The sequence below is a fragment of the Crocodylus siamensis genome, chromosome 5 (assembly GCF_052110815.1).
Source record: "Crocodylus siamensis isolate JL-2025a chromosome 5, ASM5211081v1, whole genome shotgun sequence".
NCBI classification, from domain to species: domain Eukaryota; kingdom Metazoa; phylum Chordata; order Crocodylia; family Crocodylidae; genus Crocodylus; species Crocodylus siamensis.
The window spans coordinates 135,189,477-135,212,282 of record NC_143399.1 but is presented as its reverse complement, the minus strand read 5'-3'; the positions used below and the strand labels follow the sequence as shown (position 1 = coordinate 135,212,282).

Sequence of the window (22,806 nt, the reverse complement as noted above, 5' to 3'; positions counted from 1 at the left end):
TGGTCAACGGAGCAGTAAATGTCTTGTGTAGATGCACTCCTGGTGTTCCAGCACTCCTCACTAGTGTGGGCATGCACACACAAACAATTCTATGGATAAAATAAATTTAAATATAGGCTGCATACCAGTGACTGATATAACAGGTACAGGGGTGAGAATTTTTATATTTAGAACTGATGCGCAGAGCAGTATGTAGTCACAAAAATTATCTGTCCCATCTGAAGAAATGCCAGTAAATAATGATTCAATAAATTAACATTAAACTTCAAGGCTGGATAAAGCAAGGTACCATTTCTATTTCACTTATATTCATTTGATATATGATAACTCTAATGGCAGGCTGATGCTGGACTTTACCTTAGCCATTTCTTTTACTTTTCATATGCTTGTATATTGCAAAAATGTGTTCTTGTATCCTTCCTACAATTGATATATGGGATTTCCCTCCCCAGAACTGAAGCATGAAACATTCATTCTCAGTATGAAGATGTTGCTGACTTTGTCTCTCGTCCTGGTTGCAACTTGCAGTTCGGTGGCTCAGAAGCCTGGTAATTCAGCATCTCTTTGTACACTATAGTTTATGAAATAAAATTGTTTAAATGCTTAATCTCCCATTAAATACCGCTGAGAACCTGAGGTGTCTAGATTTGGGACTTCTGTGCATTTATGCAAAGAAACAGCAGCTTAGTTTGGACAATAGCAACAAGCACTGTATACTTCTGTGACGGGCTCTTAAAAAAGTCTAAGGTGTAGGATCTGATTTAGAAGTAGATTGTCCATGTCTCACAACGGACAATCACATATGCTTGTGACTGTAAGTTAATTGTTTTCAAAGGTAAAAGTTTGAAATGAGACTTAGTGGTGCAGAATGTAAAACAGAAGTTTCCCACCTTGCCAACCTTATTCACAGCTTTAAGATAAATATTATCCTTTAAGTCTGCGGCAGCCAATTCTCCACTCCACTCCACTTGTCTGCGGCAAGTCTGCACATAGCAAAGTCATATCTAAGTCATATCTTTCTCACAGACATGTGTGCATGCACGTATATATACACATACATGCACATACATACACATGTGCACTAGGGCTGTGCGAAGCTTCAGTTACTGATTCAGTTTGGTGGAGATTCAGCCCGATTCTGTGGCTGAATCTCCAACTCTGAATCGAATCAGGAAACCCTTTAATTTCTCCAAATCAAACTGGAACCCTTCAAATCGATTCTGAGAGATTTGGAAAGATTCGATGAGTCAGACATAGACACAGCTTTAGATGTTTCTTCCAGGTTTGTACCTCCACGTACAGAGCAGCTCATAAATGCAAAAATGGTGGGGTGGATGCAGCATCCTACAGGAGCACGGGGGAGTCCCCAGCACACTTGGCAGCAGACCCACAAGTGGACCAGAAGCACTTCCGATCCACTTTTGGGTCCACCAGTCAGTGCACAGGGTGGGCCCCCCCACCTCCCCTGGCTCAGCAACTGGTACCTCCTGGGTCTGGCGGGGGGCACCCAAGTTCCCTCCATGGCCAATTGCTGAGCCGGGGTGGGTGCAGCGGGGCCCTTCAGTGCGCTCAGTGGCAGACCTGGAAGTGGTCCAGAAGTACTTCTGGTCTACTCCGGGTTTGCCATCGAGCACACAGAGGGCCCTCGGTGCTCCTGTGGGATGCTGCATCTGCTATACCATTGCAGCATTCATGAGCCACACCGGTATATAGAAAAAACATTTAAAGCAGTGTCTATGGCCGAATTGCTGATTCTCCAAATCAGCATCGAGTCTTCAGATTCAACTGATTCGAATCAGGACAGTGATCCGAATCAACAAATCGAATCACTGTCCCCAATTCAGGCCGAATCCGAATTCAATACGGCCCATTTCACACACGCCTAATGTGCACTTGTGCACACATACACAGCCATGGAACCTACATTCTCTTAGGGCAAATGTCACACAAACTATACAGCTGGCCCTGTAAAAGTTCACAAAAGACCCATGCCTCTTGTATGTTTCCTGGACCATCACAGCTGCAACAAGTATCACTGTTCTTCAGTGATTTATGGTGGAACAGCTTTTTGAGGAAGGTTTTACTGCATCTTCTAGAGATGGTGTGATTCTGGATTGGCTTTCATTGCACCTTAGAACTTGTATACAGGAGGAAATTTGCTGGCAGAGTTATTCCAGTATAATTACATTGCCATAGCTGTGTTACTATAACTTCCCTGAGGGGGACATACATGGAATAAGAGTAGTTGCTGGGCTGCAGCACTTGGGTATATTCTGAATAGGTAGGGAATCAAATCTTGGAGGATTCTTAACCTTGAGGTTATGAGGCTCAAGAATTTTTTCTGGGATTGGGCTGATGTACTGCCAAACATGAAGTTAAGGGATTTTTGGTGAACAAAAATAAGAAATTCTCATTAAAATTGTTGAGATGATGCAGTACCAGTTTTTTAGACAATATAATCTGTCTCCCAAAGCAGAGGAAAAGAGCTAGAGGTATGTTTCAGGTATAACTAGAGAAAACATGTCAAAGAAGTTGAGGATGTAAAGGGATCTCCTGTACTGGAGTCAATAAATGATGCGTGCTCCATTTCTTAAAACATAAGGAAACTTTACATGCCTTAAAGGAAATGCAGGGTGTGAGTCTGGGAAATGCCAGATGCTGCAAGTCTCCTGGAAGAAAATGAGAGTTGTAGAGCCCCCTCCCCCGACTCCCCTCTTTTCATAAGAAGCTGAGATATTCAAACATACTCCAAAATATAGGATACTTTGGTTGTCCTTATAAAAGTGTTATATTTTCTGTTTTGGTCACACTTGGAAAAAATATAGATAAGTACTGCTGTATTGTGTTGTGTTTATTAAGATCCCATGGAGGAGGAAAAGGTCACCGGATAACATTGAACTCTCTACTTTTGCAGCCTAAGAGTCTGCAGATATTATCTTTTTGGTTGACAGCTCCGACAGCCTGGAAGACTCTTCATTCAGCTCCTTAAAAGATTTTATTGCAGAAACAATTGATAATCTACCAGTAGGACCTAACCAATACCGTATTGCACTTGCCCAGTACAGTGATGACTTGCATAGGGAGTTTCAGCTAGATACTTATAATGCAAAGAACTCGATGCTAAACCATGTCAAGAAGAACTTTGTATTTAGGGGTGGGTCAGTCAGAACTGGCAATGCCCTCCGAAAGGTGCATGAGATATATTTTAAGAAACCAGCTAGTACAACAGAAAGAAATCAGATTTTGGTGGTTGTGACTTCAGCATCCTCGGATGCTGATGTGGAAGAGCCTGCCAAAATCTTGCAGAATGGTGGAGTAAAGATCATAAGTGTAGGGACAAAAGAAGCTCCTTATAATGAACTAGCTTTGATGGCTACACCCCTGTTCTATTACAAAATTCCTATGATAGAGGAACTTCCTGTCTTTTCTCAAAATATGCCCCATATAATTGAAGGTATTAATTTCAATGGTGCAATGCAAACAACTATGTTTGAAGTAACTGACCTGCATGAAGAAAAACAGCTAGAAGGTAATAAATGGAACTATGTGAAAATGTTTATGGATAAGATTTACCATGTTATGAATAATACAGATGTAAATGTTAGAGCACAGGGGACTTTTATCATCTTTGATACCCTCTGTGTGTTTTGAAAATGAGAAATGAGCCTGGCATGTCTGACCTGGGCCTGCAATTAGATTTGCTTAGAACACTGACAGTCTGAAAAATCAGTGCTTATCTGCTTGGGCAACTGGATGGTTCTTCATGAACCCTTCAAAATGAAAGATTGCAAGTATTTGTGAAGCTTTCCATCAGTTTCAAAAAAGAGAGAGAGTTTAAGTTCCTTGGTGCCCAAATTAACTTAGAAATCTGAAAACATCAGTTCATTTCTACATGTACCCAAAGGGTGATTACAGAGATGGAGATGGGCTTTTCTCCATGGCTCTAGGGAACAGGACAAGAAGCAATTGACTCAAGCTTGAGTAGGGGAAATTTAGGTTGGAGTTTAGGGGGATCTTTCTCGCTACGAGGGTAGTCAAGCATTGGCACAAGCTATCTTGAGAAATTGTGGAATCTCCATCCTGAAACTTTTCAAGAATAGGTTAGACAGACACTTGGGTAGGATGGTTTAGTCAAGGATAATCTTGTGTTGAGCAGGGGACTGGACAACATGACCTTGTAGAGTCCCTTCCAGCCCTACTTTCCTATGATTCTATAAGGCAGAGTTGATGCAAAATACTATATCAGTATGATATTATAGTATCTGCAGGATCAAACACTCTCTTGTATACAAATGCTTTAAAATAGCCAGGGTTGTGAAAGGTAGGAGAGTTTCTGTTCTGTCCATAAAATGTCAACTGTTTTCCAGAACTGACCATGATTTTTTTTCTCCATTGATAGAGGTTGTATATGTAGTTGCTTAATGCAGACCCTTTTTACATTAGATCAGTGGTGCTCAACTTTTGGACCTTGCAGGCCAGATGAGTTCTGTGGGGCTACTCTACAGGCTGGATCATAGGGGCAGTACCTAGATTGGCCCTGGCTGCCCAGTCTCACACTGCTGGCTGCATGCCACCTCAGGCTCTGTGTACCTGATCTCGTATGTAGGGCCATGGTATCTGGCCTGTGGGGCTTCCCACAAGTCGGGAAGTTGGGCAGTGGCAATTAAGGTTGCCCTGCTTCTCTGTTGCCAAGCTTTTGAAACTTTGGGGATCTTGGTGGGCCAGATGACATAGCTCTGTGGGCTGGATTTAGCTTGTAGACTGGGGGTTGAAAGCTGCTGCACTAGATAGGTATTCCATTAACACATCAGCCAGATCATTTTAATTCTTTCTGTCATGGGTTGGGGTCTTCAGCAGTGGCCGTGATGCTCCTGGTGGCTCCATGATCCTGCCAGCTCTGCCCTGAGGGCACCCTCTTGTCTTGCCTGCCATGTCTTGTTGGTAAAATAAATTGCTGAATCTCACCAGAACTCACTGGTCCTGAGCTTTGCCAGCCCTCTCTTCAGTACTGTGTTGCACAGGGCACGTTGAGCCTTATGGGCAAATTGTGTGGTTCCTAAACCTCCCCTACACCATTCCCCAGGCCTCACAGGTGTTATACGGATATTATTCTCTCTGGGGCTTCAGCCTTCTCAGCATTCACCCCTTTAATCTGGCTAGGCCTTGTAGCCTAGGCCCACTGTGTCAGACCAGGCTTTGAGGGACTAGCTTCAATCAATTTCTTCCAATCACTGTGCCCCTGGCCCATCTGCTGGGCTCTCTGGCCTTCTGAGTAGCTGAGCTCCTCTGAGCACTAATGAGGCCTCCATATCTCCCCTTACAGCCTCATTCCAAACTTCCAGTATGAATAATAACACAAACATAAGCTTCTGGGCTGTAACAGAATAATAGCAATGAAGACTGCACTCGGCCCCTTTAAGAAGGCAAACTTCCATCCCTAGGACAGTGCATTTCCAGGCCCTGGGTACCTTGTGGGCTCCTGGAGCCTTGCTGCTCTTGTAGGCAGTAAAGCAGGCAACCTAACTTCTCTGGGTAGCTCTCTTGGGCAGGGGCTCCTTCCCCTGGCAGTCTCCAGAGACAGTGGGACCTGCCAGCCTCAGCTTGTATGTCCCCAGGGCCCTGCCTCCTTCTGGTCAGCTGACTCCCTGCAGGTGCTGAATAAATACCTCATTAGCCTGTAGCTCAAGCAACCTGCAGCTGTAGAGCCCTGCCTGGACTGCAGAGTTCCCTGGTTAGCCTGCTTCTGCTTTTAAAGGAGCAGGCACATCTTAGTTCCCTGCTACATGCTCATAAGTCTAGAAATTCCCCAGCATTTTCTGTAGACTTTGTTTTGTCATGTTGGAATTTCCCTGGAATTTCTGTTTCTTGGGAAGAAGAATAATCCAAAACCACACAACTGAGACTCATAAGACATAAACTGTGCTTCCAGCTCTGCTGCAACCTCTAAGGTTGCTGTTCAGCCTTAATGACCTCTGCCTTACCTTTCCCACTTGTAAAATGGGGATGATAAAAGCTAATAGTGTGGCAGTGTTAAGGTAGCAAATAAACTGGGTCCACTTAGGGTCAGACTGGTGTCCACATTTTGAATCAGGAAGGAATTTTACTTCATGGTCATATTGGTGGGGACTGTGGGGTTTTTTTGCCTTCCTCTGTAGTGGGGCAGGGAGGGCATGGCCCAATTCCTCAGATCCCTCAAGTGCATTTTAGCAGTACTTGCAGCAGCAGGACACCAACAGCCCTCATGCTCCTGCTTTACCTCTGGCTGGGTAGGGTTTTCTTGTTGTTTTTTTGGGCAATGTGTTTGTAGCTATGAGACAGGGTTGATTGTACAGTTTTAGGAATTAGACAAGCACTTATATGGAATGGTTTAGAGCAGGATGATTCTGCCTTGAGTAGGGGGTTAGATTAGATGACCTCCCAAGGTCCGTTCCAGCCCTACTTTTCTATGATTTATTCAGCCAAAATCATATAGACAGGAATATTTTGTGATTTCCTTTCCCCTACTTCCCTTTTCATCTTGCTTATTCTCACTCTGCCCCTTCTTTTAAGAGTATGCATTACATTTCCACAGTAAAGTAAAGCTTTATTCAGCCAGCACCCTCTGCACATACACCCAGTGAGAGTTGTATGTGGTTCAACCAGCTTTTCACAGGCCCTTTTTACTCATTGTACTCTTCATTGGTGTCAATCCTATTGGAAGTTAAGGGTATTCAGAATGTAGTAAGCGAGGCTTTAGTTTGACTCCACTAGCTCTCCCTGTTCCTTATTCTTTCTTTCCCCAGGTTTATTAAGGTTTCTTTTAAATTGGAATGTGGAGACTCCTTAGTTTCTTTTGTCCATTTCTGACTGACTTTACACCAATACATTCAGTCTGAGACATCTAAAACCTTCTTTCTTATCAAAACTCATCTGAGAATTGTGTGAACCCCATACAGGTACATAATGTCACCCCAGTTAACAATGCTACGTTGTTATGTTGCTGACCTATTGGAGAACATACTCGTTTAAAGTTGTGCAATGTTCAGTTATAATGTTGTTTGGCCGCTGCCTGCTAGTAGTAATTACTGTGACATAATTGGATTCATTTAACATTGTTTCACTTAAAGTCATGTTTTTCAAGAACATAACTATGATGTTAAGCAAGAAGTAGCTGTACTCAGTGGGATGAGTTAGCTGAAGAACAATGTTATGGCTTGTTAACTCTGTTTTAGCCAGTTAACATTTAGTTGGGCTTTTCAAAGCAGTTCAGGCTTTAGATCAGGGGTAGGCAAACTGCAGCATGGGGACTAGAATGTGGTACTCAAAGACATTTTGCTTGGCACACGCACCTAGGGGTAGACGATGCGAAAGCAGCTGAGGCTGCACTCTCGCAAGGATCAGGCTCCTTGTGGCTCTCCTGCCATCTGCCCTAGCATGCCAACATCTTGCAAGTTGACCCCTGATTTAGATACATTTTTCTTACTTGAGACATTATGTGGGGTATACCCTGTTCAGTAAAGAATTGAGGAAACATTACTTAGGAGTTACAAAGTTAAAGTTAATCTGAGACCAGATACTGAAGAACACTGAGTCTTACAACTCTTGTTAATCACTAGGACTGGCAGGTTCTGGGCACCATAGAATCTAGGTAGGACCTCCCTTAGCAACATTTCATGAAGCAAAGTTGAATTTCTTTTTTGAAAGAAAATTATTTGATGACATGAAAAGAATCATTTTTCAGTTTGAGATAGGCAGAGTTCTTTCTGAGAGATCTCTTCTATTGGACTGGCTGCTACTGTGATCAGGTATTTTCTGACTATTTCCAGGTAAACTTCTCTTTGTTATTGTTGTTGTCCAAATAGTTTGGTCATAATGACTAAAGATAACATAAAAGCATTTCTTTTTCCATTTTCGCAGCTCCTGAACCTGCAGATATTGTCCTTTTGATTGCTAGTTCCAGTGAACTGGGAAATGATTCATTCCCTTACATTAAAGATTTTATTAGCAAAATGATATATGGTCTACCAGTGGGACCAAACCACTACTGCATTGCACTTGCCCAATACAGTGATGATGTGCACAGTGAGTTTCAACTGGACACCTATGAAGCAAAAATCCTAATGTTGAATCTCATCAAAGAGAAGTTTGCATTCAGGGGTGGGCCCCTGAAGACTGGCAGTGCTCTCCGATGGGTTCATGAGACCTATTTCAAAGAGAAGGCAACAGATAGAGATCAAATCTTGCTAGTCGTGTCTTCAACACCCTCTGTTGATGAAGTAGAGGAGCCTGCCCAGATCCTGCAACGTGATGGAGTAAAAGTCATAGCTGTGGGCATTGAAGAAGCTTCTACTGATGAGCTAAGTTTGATGGCTACACAGCCATACTCTTACTATTTTTCCAATGCATGGAAGCTTCCTATGTTTTCTCAAAACGTGTCCAAGATTATTGACACAATCCAAACAGATATAACTGATGCTGATGAGGAACAATTAGATGGTAAGAAGTTCAATGAAGAAAAATCATTGTACTTATTGGAACACATTAGACTCTGTTTTTAAAATTTTGAATACATCTTGCATATTTTGAAATGGGGAGATATATATATGACATTGTTACACACTTAGCATTTCATTCCATGGTGTCATTCTGAAAACTGGGGTCAGTTTTCTTAGCCTATATGCATGATTCATCCTGAACGCTCAGAACTAAGGAGAGAATGTTGAAAGAGGAGAGAGGAAATGTTCTTGCAGACTAGGTAATTTCCAAAAGATAAAAGCAATAGTTTCATTTTATATAATACATTATCATTACCAGTTATTGTGTCTGTTTGTGAAAGAGTGTTAATGCTAAATAGGGAACAGTATTTTTAAATAAATACTAGAAGTCCAAATTGCTTGTTGTGAAAAACTATCATATATTATTTACCATAATTTTCCCATTCTAAATAATGTCTTGCAATCAGAATAGGGCAAAAAGACAGATATTCTTTTTATAGGTGTGTGAAAGTGCAAAGTGTTGAGTTCTTTAGTCCATTTGGGTATACAGTTAACTGTTTCCCTGAATACAACTTGAAATTTCTCTTTATATTATTTTGTTGAAATGTATTTTGCCCTTATGGTCATGTAAGCTCTACTGTTACATAGCGCACAGGCAAGCAATAATTTCAGGCAGAGGGCTGCTTACCCAGTTTTGGCAAGCTGTCAAGGACCGCATTGGTAGCTCCACTCCTTGTCAGATGCCCTACCCCTGGTTGCCATCTTGTAACTGGAAATCCTGCCCCCTAACCCCTAACCTTTGCCACCAGAAGTCTCTCCCCTCGCCTCCAGAAGTACTCCTTTTAGCAAGGGGTTCCATCTTGGAACCAGAAAATACCAAATTATATTATAAAACCCAAATATCTACAGCATTCATTAGTTTGATTTCAAAAAAATATTTTTGCCCTGATTTACATGTTTTTGCATAGTGTACATAGAGATGATTGCACAATAGTTTAAAATGAAGTCTTACTCTTGTATATTGGGGGTGGGTATAGGTTTGTGGGGGGCTGTGGGTATGTGGGTATGTGAGGTGAGGGAGCATGTGGGTGTGTGGATATATGGGGTGTGGGTGAGTATGGGATTTGTGGGGGACTGGATACCTGGAGTGTTTGAGGGGATGTGGGGGTTTGTGTGTATGGCAGTACGAGGCAGGTTTGGGTGCACGTATATGATGGGGTTATGTGTGTGTGTGGGACTCAGCCTATGAATACACACACAACATCTGCCCCTGCCTGCACACACATGCACACACACTACCCCTGTCTGCCCACACACACAATCTCTGCCTGCATACACACACACACCCACACACACTGTCCCTGCCTACACACAAACACATCTGTTACTGGCGCGGCCCTGTGCTCCTGGTCTGGTGATGCAGCCAGCAGGCACATGGTGTTGGAGAAGGTCAGGGCCAGGAAGCAAGGAAATAGCTGGCGGTGGGTGGGGCTGGGCTGTTCAGTCCTGCTGAGACTCCCCCTGGGTCCTACTGCCTCTGCCACTGTCAGCTTTGACAGGCTGCCAGGGAAGATAAATATACATTTTCTAAGTTTTTTAAGGGCTCCGTGGGCTGGATAGAATGGCCTTGTGGGCTGGATTTTGCCTATCCTTGACATAACATGTCAGCAAAACCATGTATAACCCTTTTAGCAGTACATATACTTCCCTTTGGTCTTCTGAATTTTAAGCATCAGTCCATTTTCTTGTATGCTTTGGTAAAGATGTTGGTGATTGCCTGAAGGTGTGCCTCCAAGTGACCCCATACTACAGCATCATCAGCATACTGGAGCTTGATGATGGAGGTTGCGGTGGTCTTTGTTTTGGCTTGGAGTCATGTGAAATTAAACAGTTTACCATCCATTCGGTAGTTTAAGTCCACTCCAGCTGGAAGGTGGTTGGTGGTCAGAAGTAGCATTGTGGCAAGGAGTGTCAAGAAGAGTGTTGGAGTGATGACATAACCTAGCTTAACCCCCACCCTAACCTCAAAGGGATATGTGATAGATCTGTTATTGCGCATCACCATTCACATACCATTAGGAAGCAGGCAAAGAATGGTGACAAATTTTGGTGGGCATCAGTACTTCAGAAGGATCCTCAACAGCACTTCTTGGTTGACAGTCAAAGGCTTTTGTGAGGTCAAAGAAGGTTGTGTAGAGAGGTTTGTGTTGTTCTCGACATTGATACCACAGCTGGCAAGCAGTGAAGATCATGTCAGTTGTGCCTCTTGATGCCCTAAATCTGCACTGAGATTCTGGGAGCAGCTCTTCAGCAAGTGGAAGGAGATGGTTCAGGAGAGTTCTTGCAATGATCTTTCCTGTGGTGGACAGCAAGGCAATCCCTCTGTAATTTCCACAGTTGGACTTGTGTTCTCTCTTGAAGACTGCCATGGTCATGGTGTCCCTGAAGTCATCTCGGGTGTTCAGATTGACAGTGAGACTCTGGAGAACATTGAGAATTTCCTGTACCTTGGAAGCCATTCCTTACAGAAGGCTGATATTTGGTGAAGAAATCCAGCATCATCTCAAAAATGCAATGCAGCCTTCAGATGCCTGATAAAATTGGTGTTCAAAGACCATGATGTCAGATCCAAAACCAAGCTCATGGTTTATCAAGAAGTCTTGATCTCTACCTTACTCTATGGAGCTGCGGCATGGACAACATACAGGAGATGTCTCAAGCCACTGGAGATGTACCATCAATGCTGCCTGCAGACAATTCTTTGAATACAGTGAGAAGACAGATGCATGAATGCTACCATCCTCTTGCAAGCTGTAACAGTCCTACCCCAGGGGTGTCTCTGAATCTCCTGGAGCCCCCCTCAGGCCTTGTTTCCTTTTAAGTTATTTGGGAAATATCCCCTTCAACTTGCTTGCCACACCTTGATGTGATTATGTCTCTAGAAAAAAGGAGGATACTCCAGGGCTCCCCAAGCAAGATCTCACACTGATGGCACAGTCAGGGTCCTGGAGTAACAGCTGAGTTCTCTTGAACAACAACCAAATAGGTGGAAATACCAGAACAGGAGCAGCTCTAAGTTACATGCGACCACTCTTTGCAGCGGCAAAGCACCAGCGTGCTAAAAGAGTGCCTTGTCACCTCATTGTTCTAACAGATGGACAATACACAACAGCGTGAAGGAACCTGCTGATATACTGAGGAAAGACCAGGTTATTGTTTACGCCATTGGTGTGAAAGATGCTAATGAAACACAGCTCCATGAGATTGCAGGGGCAAAGAACAGGGCATATTTTGTACACAATTTTGACTCACTGAAAGCTATAAAAAGTGAAGTTGTTCGAGAAATCTGCTCTGGAGAAAGTAAGGCAAACTTTGAGAACTAAAATTCATAAATTGCCCAATCACATATCTGCTGAAGCAGTGAATAGTAACCCAGTTTTTTTTTAATTTGTGGCAGCAAAATATTTGGAGAGCTGATTACTTTTTAGTAACTTGACTTTACTGCACACTACAGCCAATTTTCCTAAACAAATGTTTGAGATAATATTTTAGCAGGGAGACTTATGAATGTGTACTAAATGAGAGCTAAGGATTCAGAAAGTATTTTGTTTGGGGGGGTTAACATATTCTTATAACTTATATTTATCTTACGTTTATTTTCTTTCTGTTAAACTTACTGCTGCCTCAGTTATTTTCTTTTCAGTGCATACTCTCTGAATTGCGTTGTAACTTTTTTTTCCCATAGCCTGCAAAGATATGAAAGCTGACATTGTGTTTTTGGTGGACAGTTCATGGAGCATTGGAGATGAAAACTATGTGAAAATGAAAAGATTTATGAAAGAACTGGTGAACCGATCTGACATCAGCACACAGCAAGTGCAGATTGGGGTTGTCCAATTCAGTGATGTTCCCAGAGAAGAGTTCCAGCTCAACCAACACTCTACCAAAAGCGATATTTTTAGCGCTATTGACAGAATGTCTCTCATAAATATGAATACGCAAACTGGAAAGGCATTGAAGTTTGTGGCTGAGTATTTTCAGTCTCCCAAAGGAGCACGTCCCAATGTTAAAAAAATCCTTATCCTGATCACAGATGGGGAGGCACAAGATGCAGTAGAAGAACCAGCAACAGCCCTACGACAGAAAGGTGTTATTATTTACTCGGTTGGAGGTTTTAATGCAAATAAAACTCAGCTAGAAGAGATTGCTGGGAAGCCCGAGTTGGTTTTTTACGTTGAAAACTTTGATATTTTAAAGGAGATAGAAGACGAGATCTTCTTTGGCATATGCAGTCCTTATGAAAGTAAGTCCTGTAGTTCCCATAAATCATACCCATCTGTGCACGTGTGTGTAAATGGGAATTCTGCTCAGACTTGATAGTCAGCTATTGTAATAAAGTAAGTGTTATGATTACAGGGATAGATGTCCCTCTGTCCATTTTGTGATTTCTATGAATTGATGACCTGAGGCTCCTGTGCCTTGTTCTTCTGTTCATCTTTGGATGGAATTGCAAATTTCTCTTGCTCCTCTTTGTTCTTACCTTGCAGGCCTGAATATGTTTGCACACCTGGGACACTTTCCTGTGAAAGTGTATGACCAAAGAGCCTTTTAAAACAAAAGTGTTGCTTATTTCACAGGAAGGACAAAGCATAAGAGGAAACAGTCTTTAAAACACCAAACAGTTCATGTACTGTATTGCATAAATTCTTATTGTCCCCCTGATTATAACCTAAGCAGGCACAGTCAGGATCCTGGAGTAATAGCTGCGTTCTCTTGAACAACAGCCATGTCTCTTGTGAAAGAGATCAGTTTTAATCCTTCCAGTGTTCTTTGTTCTTCTCTGGACCAAGACCTTGGCTCCTCTGAGTCAAACCAGTTTTATGGTTTGGTTGGAGACTGTCCAGAAAAACCATAAAATAGTTCTATCAGTTGTCCTATAATAATTCTTACGCACTTGGTTTGAGGTACGTCTTAAGCCATCTAGTTTTTCTAGACGTGTTTTTTTAAATTTAAACCAATATTGTCATACAAAAAATAGCCCTTGTGCCAGGCTGGCATGCACTATTCATTAGGGCTGTACAAAGCTTTGGGTCCTGATTCAATTCAGAGGAATTCAGTGTCCAAGTCTCTGAATCTGAATTGAATCAGGAGACCAATAAAAAGGTCTAAATCAATTCAAAGCTCTCCAAATCATTGTGGAAAAGATTTGAAGAGCTTTGGAGAAATTCAGAGATTCAGGCAGTTCCCACTCGCTGCAGCAGGGAGCTGGACCCATAGGGGGCAGGAGGAGGGGCAAGAGGAGGGGGGATAGGATGAGGGGGGGACCCTCACTAGGCCCCAACCCCTGCCTCCTTTCCCAGCCCCTCTGAGTGCCCCTGAGCCCCTACCCACTCTCCCAGCCCCACCTGGCCCCAGCACCCTGGCTATTTAAAAAAAAAAAAAAAAAAAAGCCCTGATTTCACCGGATGCTGCAGCAGCCATCGGGGCTTCTGGGGGCTTGTATCAGATCTCCCTGCACAGTGTGGGGCAGTGGGGTCATCAGGGTTCACCCCCCCACACACGCACACTGGCAAGAGCTGGTGAGTGCAGGGCTTTTTTTTTTTAAAGGGCTAGGATGCTGGAGCTGGGTGGGACAGCCATTGACAGGGCTGGCGGGACAGCAGGCAGGGGATGAGGCCTGTTTGATTAGGAGATTCAGCCAATTCAGCGGCAGCCGAATCTACAAATCAGATTCGGCCAAATCATTTCGGAACAGTGATTCAAATCACTGAATTGAACCACTGTCCCCTGATTTGGCTGAATCCAAAGTGAATACCAGCCACTTTGCACAGGTCGACTATTCATGCTTTATACTCTCAAAGTGGTATAAAGGGTACATTGGCATAGCTGAGATTCAGGTTGCAATGGCTGAATTCTGACTTAGTTTACAGGACTACAACTTCCATGAAATTCAGAGAAGTTTCATTAATTTAAATGAGAACAGATTGGGCCCAGGGTCTCTGTTTATTGGTTCCTGAAGCCTAAGGGACTCCACAAAATTATAAGCATTTTCTTTCCTAATAGGAATTTAATATAATGAGTAAAATGATAATTGCAAGTAGTATGTGGGTAAATAAAGAAGTGATCATAAATAATATGATCACTATTAATGTATCTGAAAACACATTAACACCGGCGAACACTTTTTTAGAGGCACTAATGTGCAGTAGCCTAATAATATTAGAGTATCATATTAGCACTGTCTGGGCTATGATGCGCTACTGTGCAGTGCTATTAGCACTGTGCATTAAGTGTTTCATGTAGATGTGGCCCCTATGACAAAATACATAGTTCCATGATAACTTTTTAACTTTAATAGAACAGTTGGGAATGAGTTATTTTGTACCAAAAGAGAAGTGTAATTTTTTTTATAAGAAATGTTCTGTCCAGAGAAAAGGGACAACATTTTTATTGACTGCCCAAGCTTTCAACCTAACTTGATAATCCAGTCTATGGAACATTTAGTTCATATTGAACAGATTCAAAAGTTAAACACAGCTCTTTGCACAGTCAGCCCCTTAATGACAACATGATACCCATCTGTGCAAACCTTACCCTTTCAGAGGTTTTTATTTAAACATTGCAGATTTTGCTAATTTAATACAACCTGAAAGATAGAGTTGATGGGACATCCAGCTGGATCAAATACAGAAATAAATTTCACAATTCACAAGAAGTAAATTTAAATAAATAAAGTTATTTTCCCTTTAACTTTGCCTGGTTCAAGCTTTGCCTGTGTCTTCCCATGAGTATAATTGTGTTGATCCTCTTTCCCTGGCACATTAAATCTATTTCAGGGCTTTATGGGCAGAGCTCAAGGCTATTTTTATTATGCTATCAGGATATAATAAGCACACTTTTGTTGTTGATTCATCTTCTATCACTGTGTGAACATGGAAGAATAGCAAATCATACTGGGTGCATCTACATGAGATGCTACATTGCCGTAGCAATGAGCTACGGTGACATAGCTTGTCACTACAGTGATGTAGCATCAGCGAGCACGAACTGCAATGGCAACGCTACTGCACTCACTCATTGCTACTGTGCAGCAGGGTCAGAAATGATCTCTGTGTTGCCAGGACCACCCAGTAACAATTGCGCAGCTGGGGGCACGTGTAGCAATGAGTGACGTGCACATGTACATGAGCACATGTAGACTTTTCTCATGACTGGGTGGTGGGAATAGAGGGCTATAGGTTGTATAGGAAAAAGAGAGAGTAGGGAAAAAAGGTGGAGGAGTTGCTCTCTATGTCAAAAAACAGTACACATCTTCCCTAACCAAATTAGGGTCAGAGGGTGGTCAAGCAGAGACTCGGTGGGTTAGGATCCAAGGGGTTCAGGGTGAAAGGGATCTGGTGGTGGGGATCTACTACAGGCTGCTGCACCAGGATGATGAGCTAGACCAGGAATTTTCCAAGCAGCTCGAAGAGGTTGTGAGGTCTAGAGATATGGTAGTCATGGGGGACCTTAACTACCCAGACATATGCTGGAAGGACCAGTCAGCTAGCTTTAACTGCTCTCACAGGTTCTTAACCTGTATTCAGGACCTCCACCTAACACAGGAGGTAAGGTGTCCCACCAGGGGCAATGCCTTGCTTGACTTGCTGTTGGCCACAGGGGATGACCTGGTGGAGGACCTGCAGATTCAAGGCAACTTAGGGGACAGCGATAACCAAATGATTAAATTCACTATCCAGCAAAGGGCAGGCATTATACCCATCATGGCACAGGTGCTGAACTTTATAAAAGCTAACTTTAATAGACTCAGGGGATTGGTTAGCAGGGTGCTAGGAACTAAGCACTTAGATGCGTTGAGGGTCCAGGATGGGTGGACATTCCTCAAGAAAACCATTCTTTGGGCTCAGAAAAGTGGGCAAGAGGGCCAGGAAGCCCATTCGGCTAACCAGGGGCATCCAAGATACCTGAAGGGCAAAAAAAAAGAGGCGCACAGGAAATGGAAGCAGGGGGTAGCTAGCAAAGAGGAGTATACTTCTTTGGCCTGCATGTTCAGGGAGTCAGTCAGGAAGGCCAAGGCAACTCTAGAACTCAGGCTAGTGTTGGGGATTAAGGACAATAAAGAGTCCTCCTTTAGGTATGTTGAGAGCAAAAAGAGGGCGTGGGGTAGCATAGGACCCATACAGGACAGGCAGGGAGGCTTAATGATGGAAAGCAGGGACAAGGCAGAGTTCTTCAATGAGTTTTTTGCCTCTGTCTTCTTAAATGGGAATCTAGACAAACCCTCAACATACATCATGGACACCAACAAAGGGAACATCAGCTGACCAACGGTCAGTGCCAACATGGTAAAAAGACACTTGGAGGGACTAGATGTATTCAGATCACTGGGACTGGGGGGACTCCACCCACAGGTAATGAAGGAATTAGCAGGGGTCATAGCTGATCCATTGGCAAAGATATATGAGCGCTCATGGTACTCGGGTCAGGTTCTGGGGGATTGGAAGAGGACTAACGTCCCAATCTTTAAGAAGGGAAGGAAGGAGGACCTGGGGAACTCAGTCCTCCTTATCTCTATCCTTGGGAAAATCCTAGAAAAAATTATCAAGGAGCACATCTGTGGGAGCTTGCTGGCTAATGTGATTCAGAGGGGTAACCAACATGGGTTTTTAGCAGGCAGGTCCTGCCTGACTAACCTAGTTTCCTTTTATGACAAGGCCACCAATTGTTTAGATGTAGGAGTCAAGGTGGATGTTATCTATCTGGACTTCGAGAAGACCTTTGACAAGGTATCCCAAACCATCCTTATAAATAAGCTGAAGGGGATTTGCCTTGGATGATTACATGGTAGACTGGGTAGCAAATTGGCTCAAGGGTCGCACTCAGAGGGTGGTTGTGGATGGGTCAGTGTCAACCTGGAGATATGTGTGCAGTGGAGTCCCTCAGGGCTCAGTGCTGGGGCTGGTGCTGTTCAACATCTTCACCAGTGAGAGCCATGGGACTCTTTAGCCTGGAAAAGTGTAGGCTCAGGGGCAATCTGATAAGTTTATCAGGGGTGTTCACCAGGATCTGGGGGAATGTTTGTTCACCAGAGCGCCCCAAGGGATGATGAGGTCCAATGGTCATAAACTCCTGCAAGACCATTTCTGGCTGGACATAAAGAAGAATTTCTTCACTGTCCAAGCCCCCAAGGTCTGGAATAGACTGCCACCAGCGGTGGTTCAAACACCTACGTTGAATGCATTCAAGAGAAATTTGGATGCTTATCTTGCTGGGATCCTATAAACCCAGCAGACTTCCTGCCCCTTGGGCAGGGGGCTGAACTCAATGATCTTCCGAGGTTCCTTCCAGCCCTAATGTTATGAAATCTATGATTCTCCTCCTCTATGCGGCACTGGTCAGACCGCAGCTGGAGTACTGTGTCCAGTTCTGGACACCACAGTTGAAACGGGATGCAGACAACCTGGAGAGGGTCCAAAGAAGAGGCCTGCAGGGAAGGCCCTACAAGGAAAGGCTAAGGGACCTTAACCTCTTCAGCCTCTCCAAGAGAAGGACGAGATGGGATCTTGTGGCCGTGTACAAATTCATAAGGGGAGAGCAACATGAAGTAGGGGACTATCTGTTCACCAGGGAACCCCCTGGAAAGACAAGGAACAATGGCCATAAGGTACTAGAGAGAAGGTTTAAACTGGACATGAGGAGAAATTTCCTTATGGTCAGGGTTGCCAGAATCTGGAATGGGCTCCCAAGTGAGGTGGTGCTTACCCCCATCCTTGGGGGTCTTCAAGAGGAGATTGGACAGGCACCTGGCTGGGACCACATGACCCCAGGGTTGGTGACTCTTTTCTTCCCTGCCAGAGTCAGGGGGTCGGACTAGGTGGCCCACTGAGGTCCCTTCCAACTCTATGAATCTATGTGTCCACTGGGTACTTTCTTTAGGTGATAACTTTATCCACTTTACTAAGCTATTCATTTTGATTGATTTTTAGCAGTATTAATGGGCTTTAGGTGGCATCCTGTTCAGACCTTTTAGTCGACTAAAACATGGGGCAAGAGAAGGAGCTGTTCCCTTGGCTAACAGCAAAGAATTCTTGGATACAGAACATGTCCATTTTGCCAACAAAAAAAAGACACATAATAAAGGTTCAGCAACTTGGTCTAAAGGACCTGGATTTTAGGATATTTTTTTTCTGAGAATTATCAGTTAAGTATATGGAACTCCTTCCATTTCAAGGAGGGGTTACACAGGTGCAAATAGCAGCGAACTTGGACTCATCTCAAGTAGCATATTGCTAACAACATTCTATATGATGTCTTATTGCTGTGTTTGGGAACCATTGAATAAGGCAATTAAAGGCTTAAGTCTGACCCTCGCTCCAGATGTATCCTGAGACCCACTCAGTCAACCCAACCATAGATGGATTTGTGTTCACTATGACTATGGAGTCAAATATGACTGGATATGCTAATTGCATCACATGTCTTATGTTGGGCATAAAAATTGTGCCTTAACCATGGGATGAGCTGTCTAAGTTTGGGTGGGCCTTTAACATTGACCCTCCATGGAAAGTTGGTGTTGCAGATCGAGAGAGGTTATTGATCACACCAAGTTGTGTGGTTGAACGTTTTGTTTTCATCTAATGGTATGCAATACTGATGTGTTCTTTTTTGTTCCTTTGCAGGCTGCAGAAGGATAGAACATCTAGATGTTGTGTTTGTGATTGATGGTTCTGGAAGCATAAGTGAATCAGAATACCAAACCATGAAAGACTTCATGATCACCTTGGTGAAAAAATCTGATGTTGGCCCAGACAGAGTTCAGTTTGGAGCTGTAAAATATTCTACCACACCAGAAACGTTTTTCCACCTTAATAAATTTAGTACAAAATCTGAGATTGTTGAGGCCATCCAGGCAGACAACTCTATAGGAAATAAAACTTACACAGGTGCAGCACTTAGCCATTCAGAAACTCTATTCACTGAGAGACATAGCAGCCGCATAAAAAAGGGAGTTCCACAGGTTCTTATAGTGATCACTGATGGTGAATCACATGATAAAGACAAACTTAAAGACACAGCCAAAAGGTTAAGAGACGAAGGAATTCTTATCTATGCAATTGGGATACAAAAAGCAGACCATGAGGAACTACTGATGATGGCAGCCAAAGAAGACAAAAGTTTTTATGTTAATACATTTGAAGGACTTGAAAGCCTCTCCATAAATGTAACAGATGATATATGCCAGGTTTCACAACCAAGTAAGTATTTGACCATTCTATTCCATTTATAATTTTCTCAGAACTTTATTTTTAAAAAATGAACATTGAGAGATTGAGACATTCATCTGTAAACTTGTTAATTATGTGTATAGAACTTCTACCACTGCAGCTAGCTCACAGTTCTCCAGAAGTTGTTAAAAATATTTTTAATAGTAGGGAATATGGCTGCATACCCAATAATCTCTTGGTTATTAGGCCTTTGCAAATAAAGGAGTATTAGATTTCAATTAGGATTCAGCGGATTCAGAGGACAGTAATGAAATTTAGATCACTGTCCTGAATCGATTTGGCCGAATTGGCTTCAGAAGATTTGGCACTGATTCAGAGAGATTTGGTTATTCAGATTGGCTGGGGAGAGACGGGCATAGCCGGGCAGTTGCAGGTTCTCCCACAGTTCCTCCGGCTGTCCCTGCCTCACCCCTGGCAGGGGGAACCACAGGAGAAGCCCCCATGGCTGCCCTGCCCAATTCCATCTCCCACCCAGCTCTAGCCTAGTCTCAGCACAAAAAAAAAAAAAAAGAAAGCCCTGCACTCACTGGCTGCAGCAGCAGTGATTAGGGCCTCTTGGTGCTCATGGCAGAGCCCCCCTATGCAGCATGGGGTAGTGGTGGCAGCGGGAATCACCCCCCTCACCTGGCAGCTGGCCCATGGTGCAGGTGCAGCTGGAACCACTGGGGCTGAGCGATGCTAGGCTCCTGCTGACACATGGAGCCACCCCAGCTCCCAGGCAGGGTACGATACCCTGCTGAGCTGCACTGAACCAACACAAGGTGATAAGATAGCTGGACAGGAATCTAGAAACAACTTGTAGTAAGAGGAGAGAAACAATAATTCAAACAGTCTTTTATATAAAAAAATTAGAAATTAACAAATGGGACATATACAAAATCACCGAAGCAAATTCATGATCTAGTAACCATAGCCCCTTCTGTGCTTGGATTATTTTGTCTTTATTTATTTAAAATTGGTTTTTGTTTTAAACTTGGTTTTTGTGTCTCAGCTTTGGGCACCATAGGCCTGACCCTGCATAGAAGTTAATAGGAGCAGAAATGGGTATCTTTAAGATAACTTAATTTTCCTCTATCTTCTGCAGAATGTGAAAATCCATTAGACATTGTTTTCTTGATGGATGGTTCTAAAGGTGTCGCTGAAAAAGGCTTTGTGGATACAAAGGACTTCTTGATGAATATACTTACTGCATTTGATGTTACTCACAATGTCCGAATTGGCATCGCCCAGTATGGTAAAAGATTCCAGGAAGAGTTCAGCCTGAATGTTTTTTTAAACAAAGAAGAACTAAAAGAAAAAATTGAAGGCATTCAACAAATGAAAGGACATCGAAGATACATCGGTGCTGCACTTCAGAGAGCGCAGCGCTACTTCAGGCCAGAAAATGGCAGCAGAATAAATGAAAATATCCAGCAAGTTTTACTGGTATTTACTGGTGGACGATCACGTGATAGAGTTTCTAGAGAAGCAAAAAACCTGAAGAGGAAAGGCATTGAGATGTATGCTGTAAGAATGGGAAAAGGTCGTACACAACTTAATCAGATAGTTGGCACTTCAGACAGAAAATATGCAGTTCATGATATCAGTGACTTGAAGGCCATTAAAAAAAGACTAGCAGATGATATTTGTACCCACCCTGCAGGCAAGTATTCCTGAACAAACTACTTTTAGGCCTCAAGCTGTTAATTATGTGCACAATTATAGACTGTCTCTCTGTGCATTGATATCCTCTACACTTTGTAGGATGCCCTAGAACAGCGGTTCCCAGTTTGTGGTATGCATACCACCAGTGGTATGCAGACAACCTGTCAGTGGTATATGTTAACAGATTTTTTATAATTACATTATATGACAAAAAATTGGTGGTGGTACTTAAGGTTAAACTGAAAAATTTGCTGGTCGTACTTAAGGTAGTATCATTTTAAATTGGTGGTGCAGAATCTGTCGGAGTTTGGGAACCGCTGCTGTAGAACACAGAATAGAAACATTTTTCTAATTCACTTAAAAATAGGTGTGTTAAGTAAATATTTGAGAAGGGCCACAGGACTGGCCCCTCCCTGTTCTGTCTCCCAAAGAGTGACAGCTTTTTCCTATTTGAAAGTACAGTACAAATATTATATACACATTTTTTGAAGAAATGCCTGGTATGGGATATCTTTAATTCACTTTTTCTCTGTACCATGTGTAGTGAGACCCTTGTACAGATCTTAAACCCCTCGGTAGACCTTTTACTATTCAGAACATAAACAGCTTCTCCAAAACTCAGTACTAAACCAAAATCTCCTTATTCCCTCTGGAGTTTCAGCCTTTTCTCTTTGACTTCATATTTTGTTAATACTTTTTGTCTTGCTGACCTTGTCCCCTCATTCAGGATTCCCTTGAGAAACTAATTCACTAGAATAATTTTTCAGCCAGGTCCATAAACTTTGTTAAATATTGTCCTAAAGCTCTTATGAAAACTTGGCTATGGATCAGAAGATGTTGCCTTTTTCGGGACTTAGAAATACCATTTTCCAAATTACTAGCAAGCTGGATTTTTAACATGGAGTGAAATAAAATTCATTAGAGCTGCTCTATTTCTGTCTACCTCATGCAATAACTTTGCTTAGACTTCTGTGTGCTTCAGGGCATTCGGCTTGTATCAGGCTCTGTAGCTGACGTCAAAGTTCAAAAATTTGCAGTGATCTCATGTTTTTGTGTTACTAAGTCTACTGTGCAATTTTCCATAAGCAGATATTCAATAAGATATGGTGACAGAGAAAGGCAAACCTAAACCTTGTCACTGCAACAGTCGGACATTGGCTCACAATGATTTTTCTCAGAATTTCATTTGTGAAAAATTTTAAAAATGCTTTTTGTCCCTATTCAGCACCAAAAAAAAATTAAATGTTTTGAAGGACCAAATATTAATTTTTCTTATCAGCTCTGTTTATTTTCAAATGCCCTGCCTGCTTTTCTCCCCTCCTCTAATTTTTATTTTGAGGATGTTCTTTTCTCATAATACTAAAGTAATTTCTCCTTGAACTGAAGTTTGTGTAGAGACACAC

At 42.7% G+C, this 22,806-nt stretch overlaps 1 protein-coding gene across 1 annotated transcript in view; it reads left to right on the top strand.

Moving 5' to 3' along the window:
• The first annotated feature begins 481 nt into the window (after positions 1 to 481).
• The window catches only part of LOC149864633 (collagen alpha-6(VI) chain-like), a 64,193-nt gene continuing 41,868 nt past the window's right edge, over positions 482 to 22,806 (top strand). Inside the window, 8 exon segments of the mRNA XM_090049796.1 lie at positions 482 to 548; positions 2,921 to 3,529; positions 7,912 to 8,475; positions 11,497 to 11,634; positions 11,637 to 11,834; positions 12,220 to 12,777; positions 19,154 to 19,729; positions 20,844 to 21,401. Of these exon segments, the coding sequence (XP_089905922.1) occupies positions 482 to 548; positions 2,921 to 3,529; positions 7,912 to 8,475; positions 11,497 to 11,634; positions 11,637 to 11,834; positions 12,220 to 12,777; positions 19,154 to 19,729; positions 20,844 to 21,401 (3,268 nt within the window).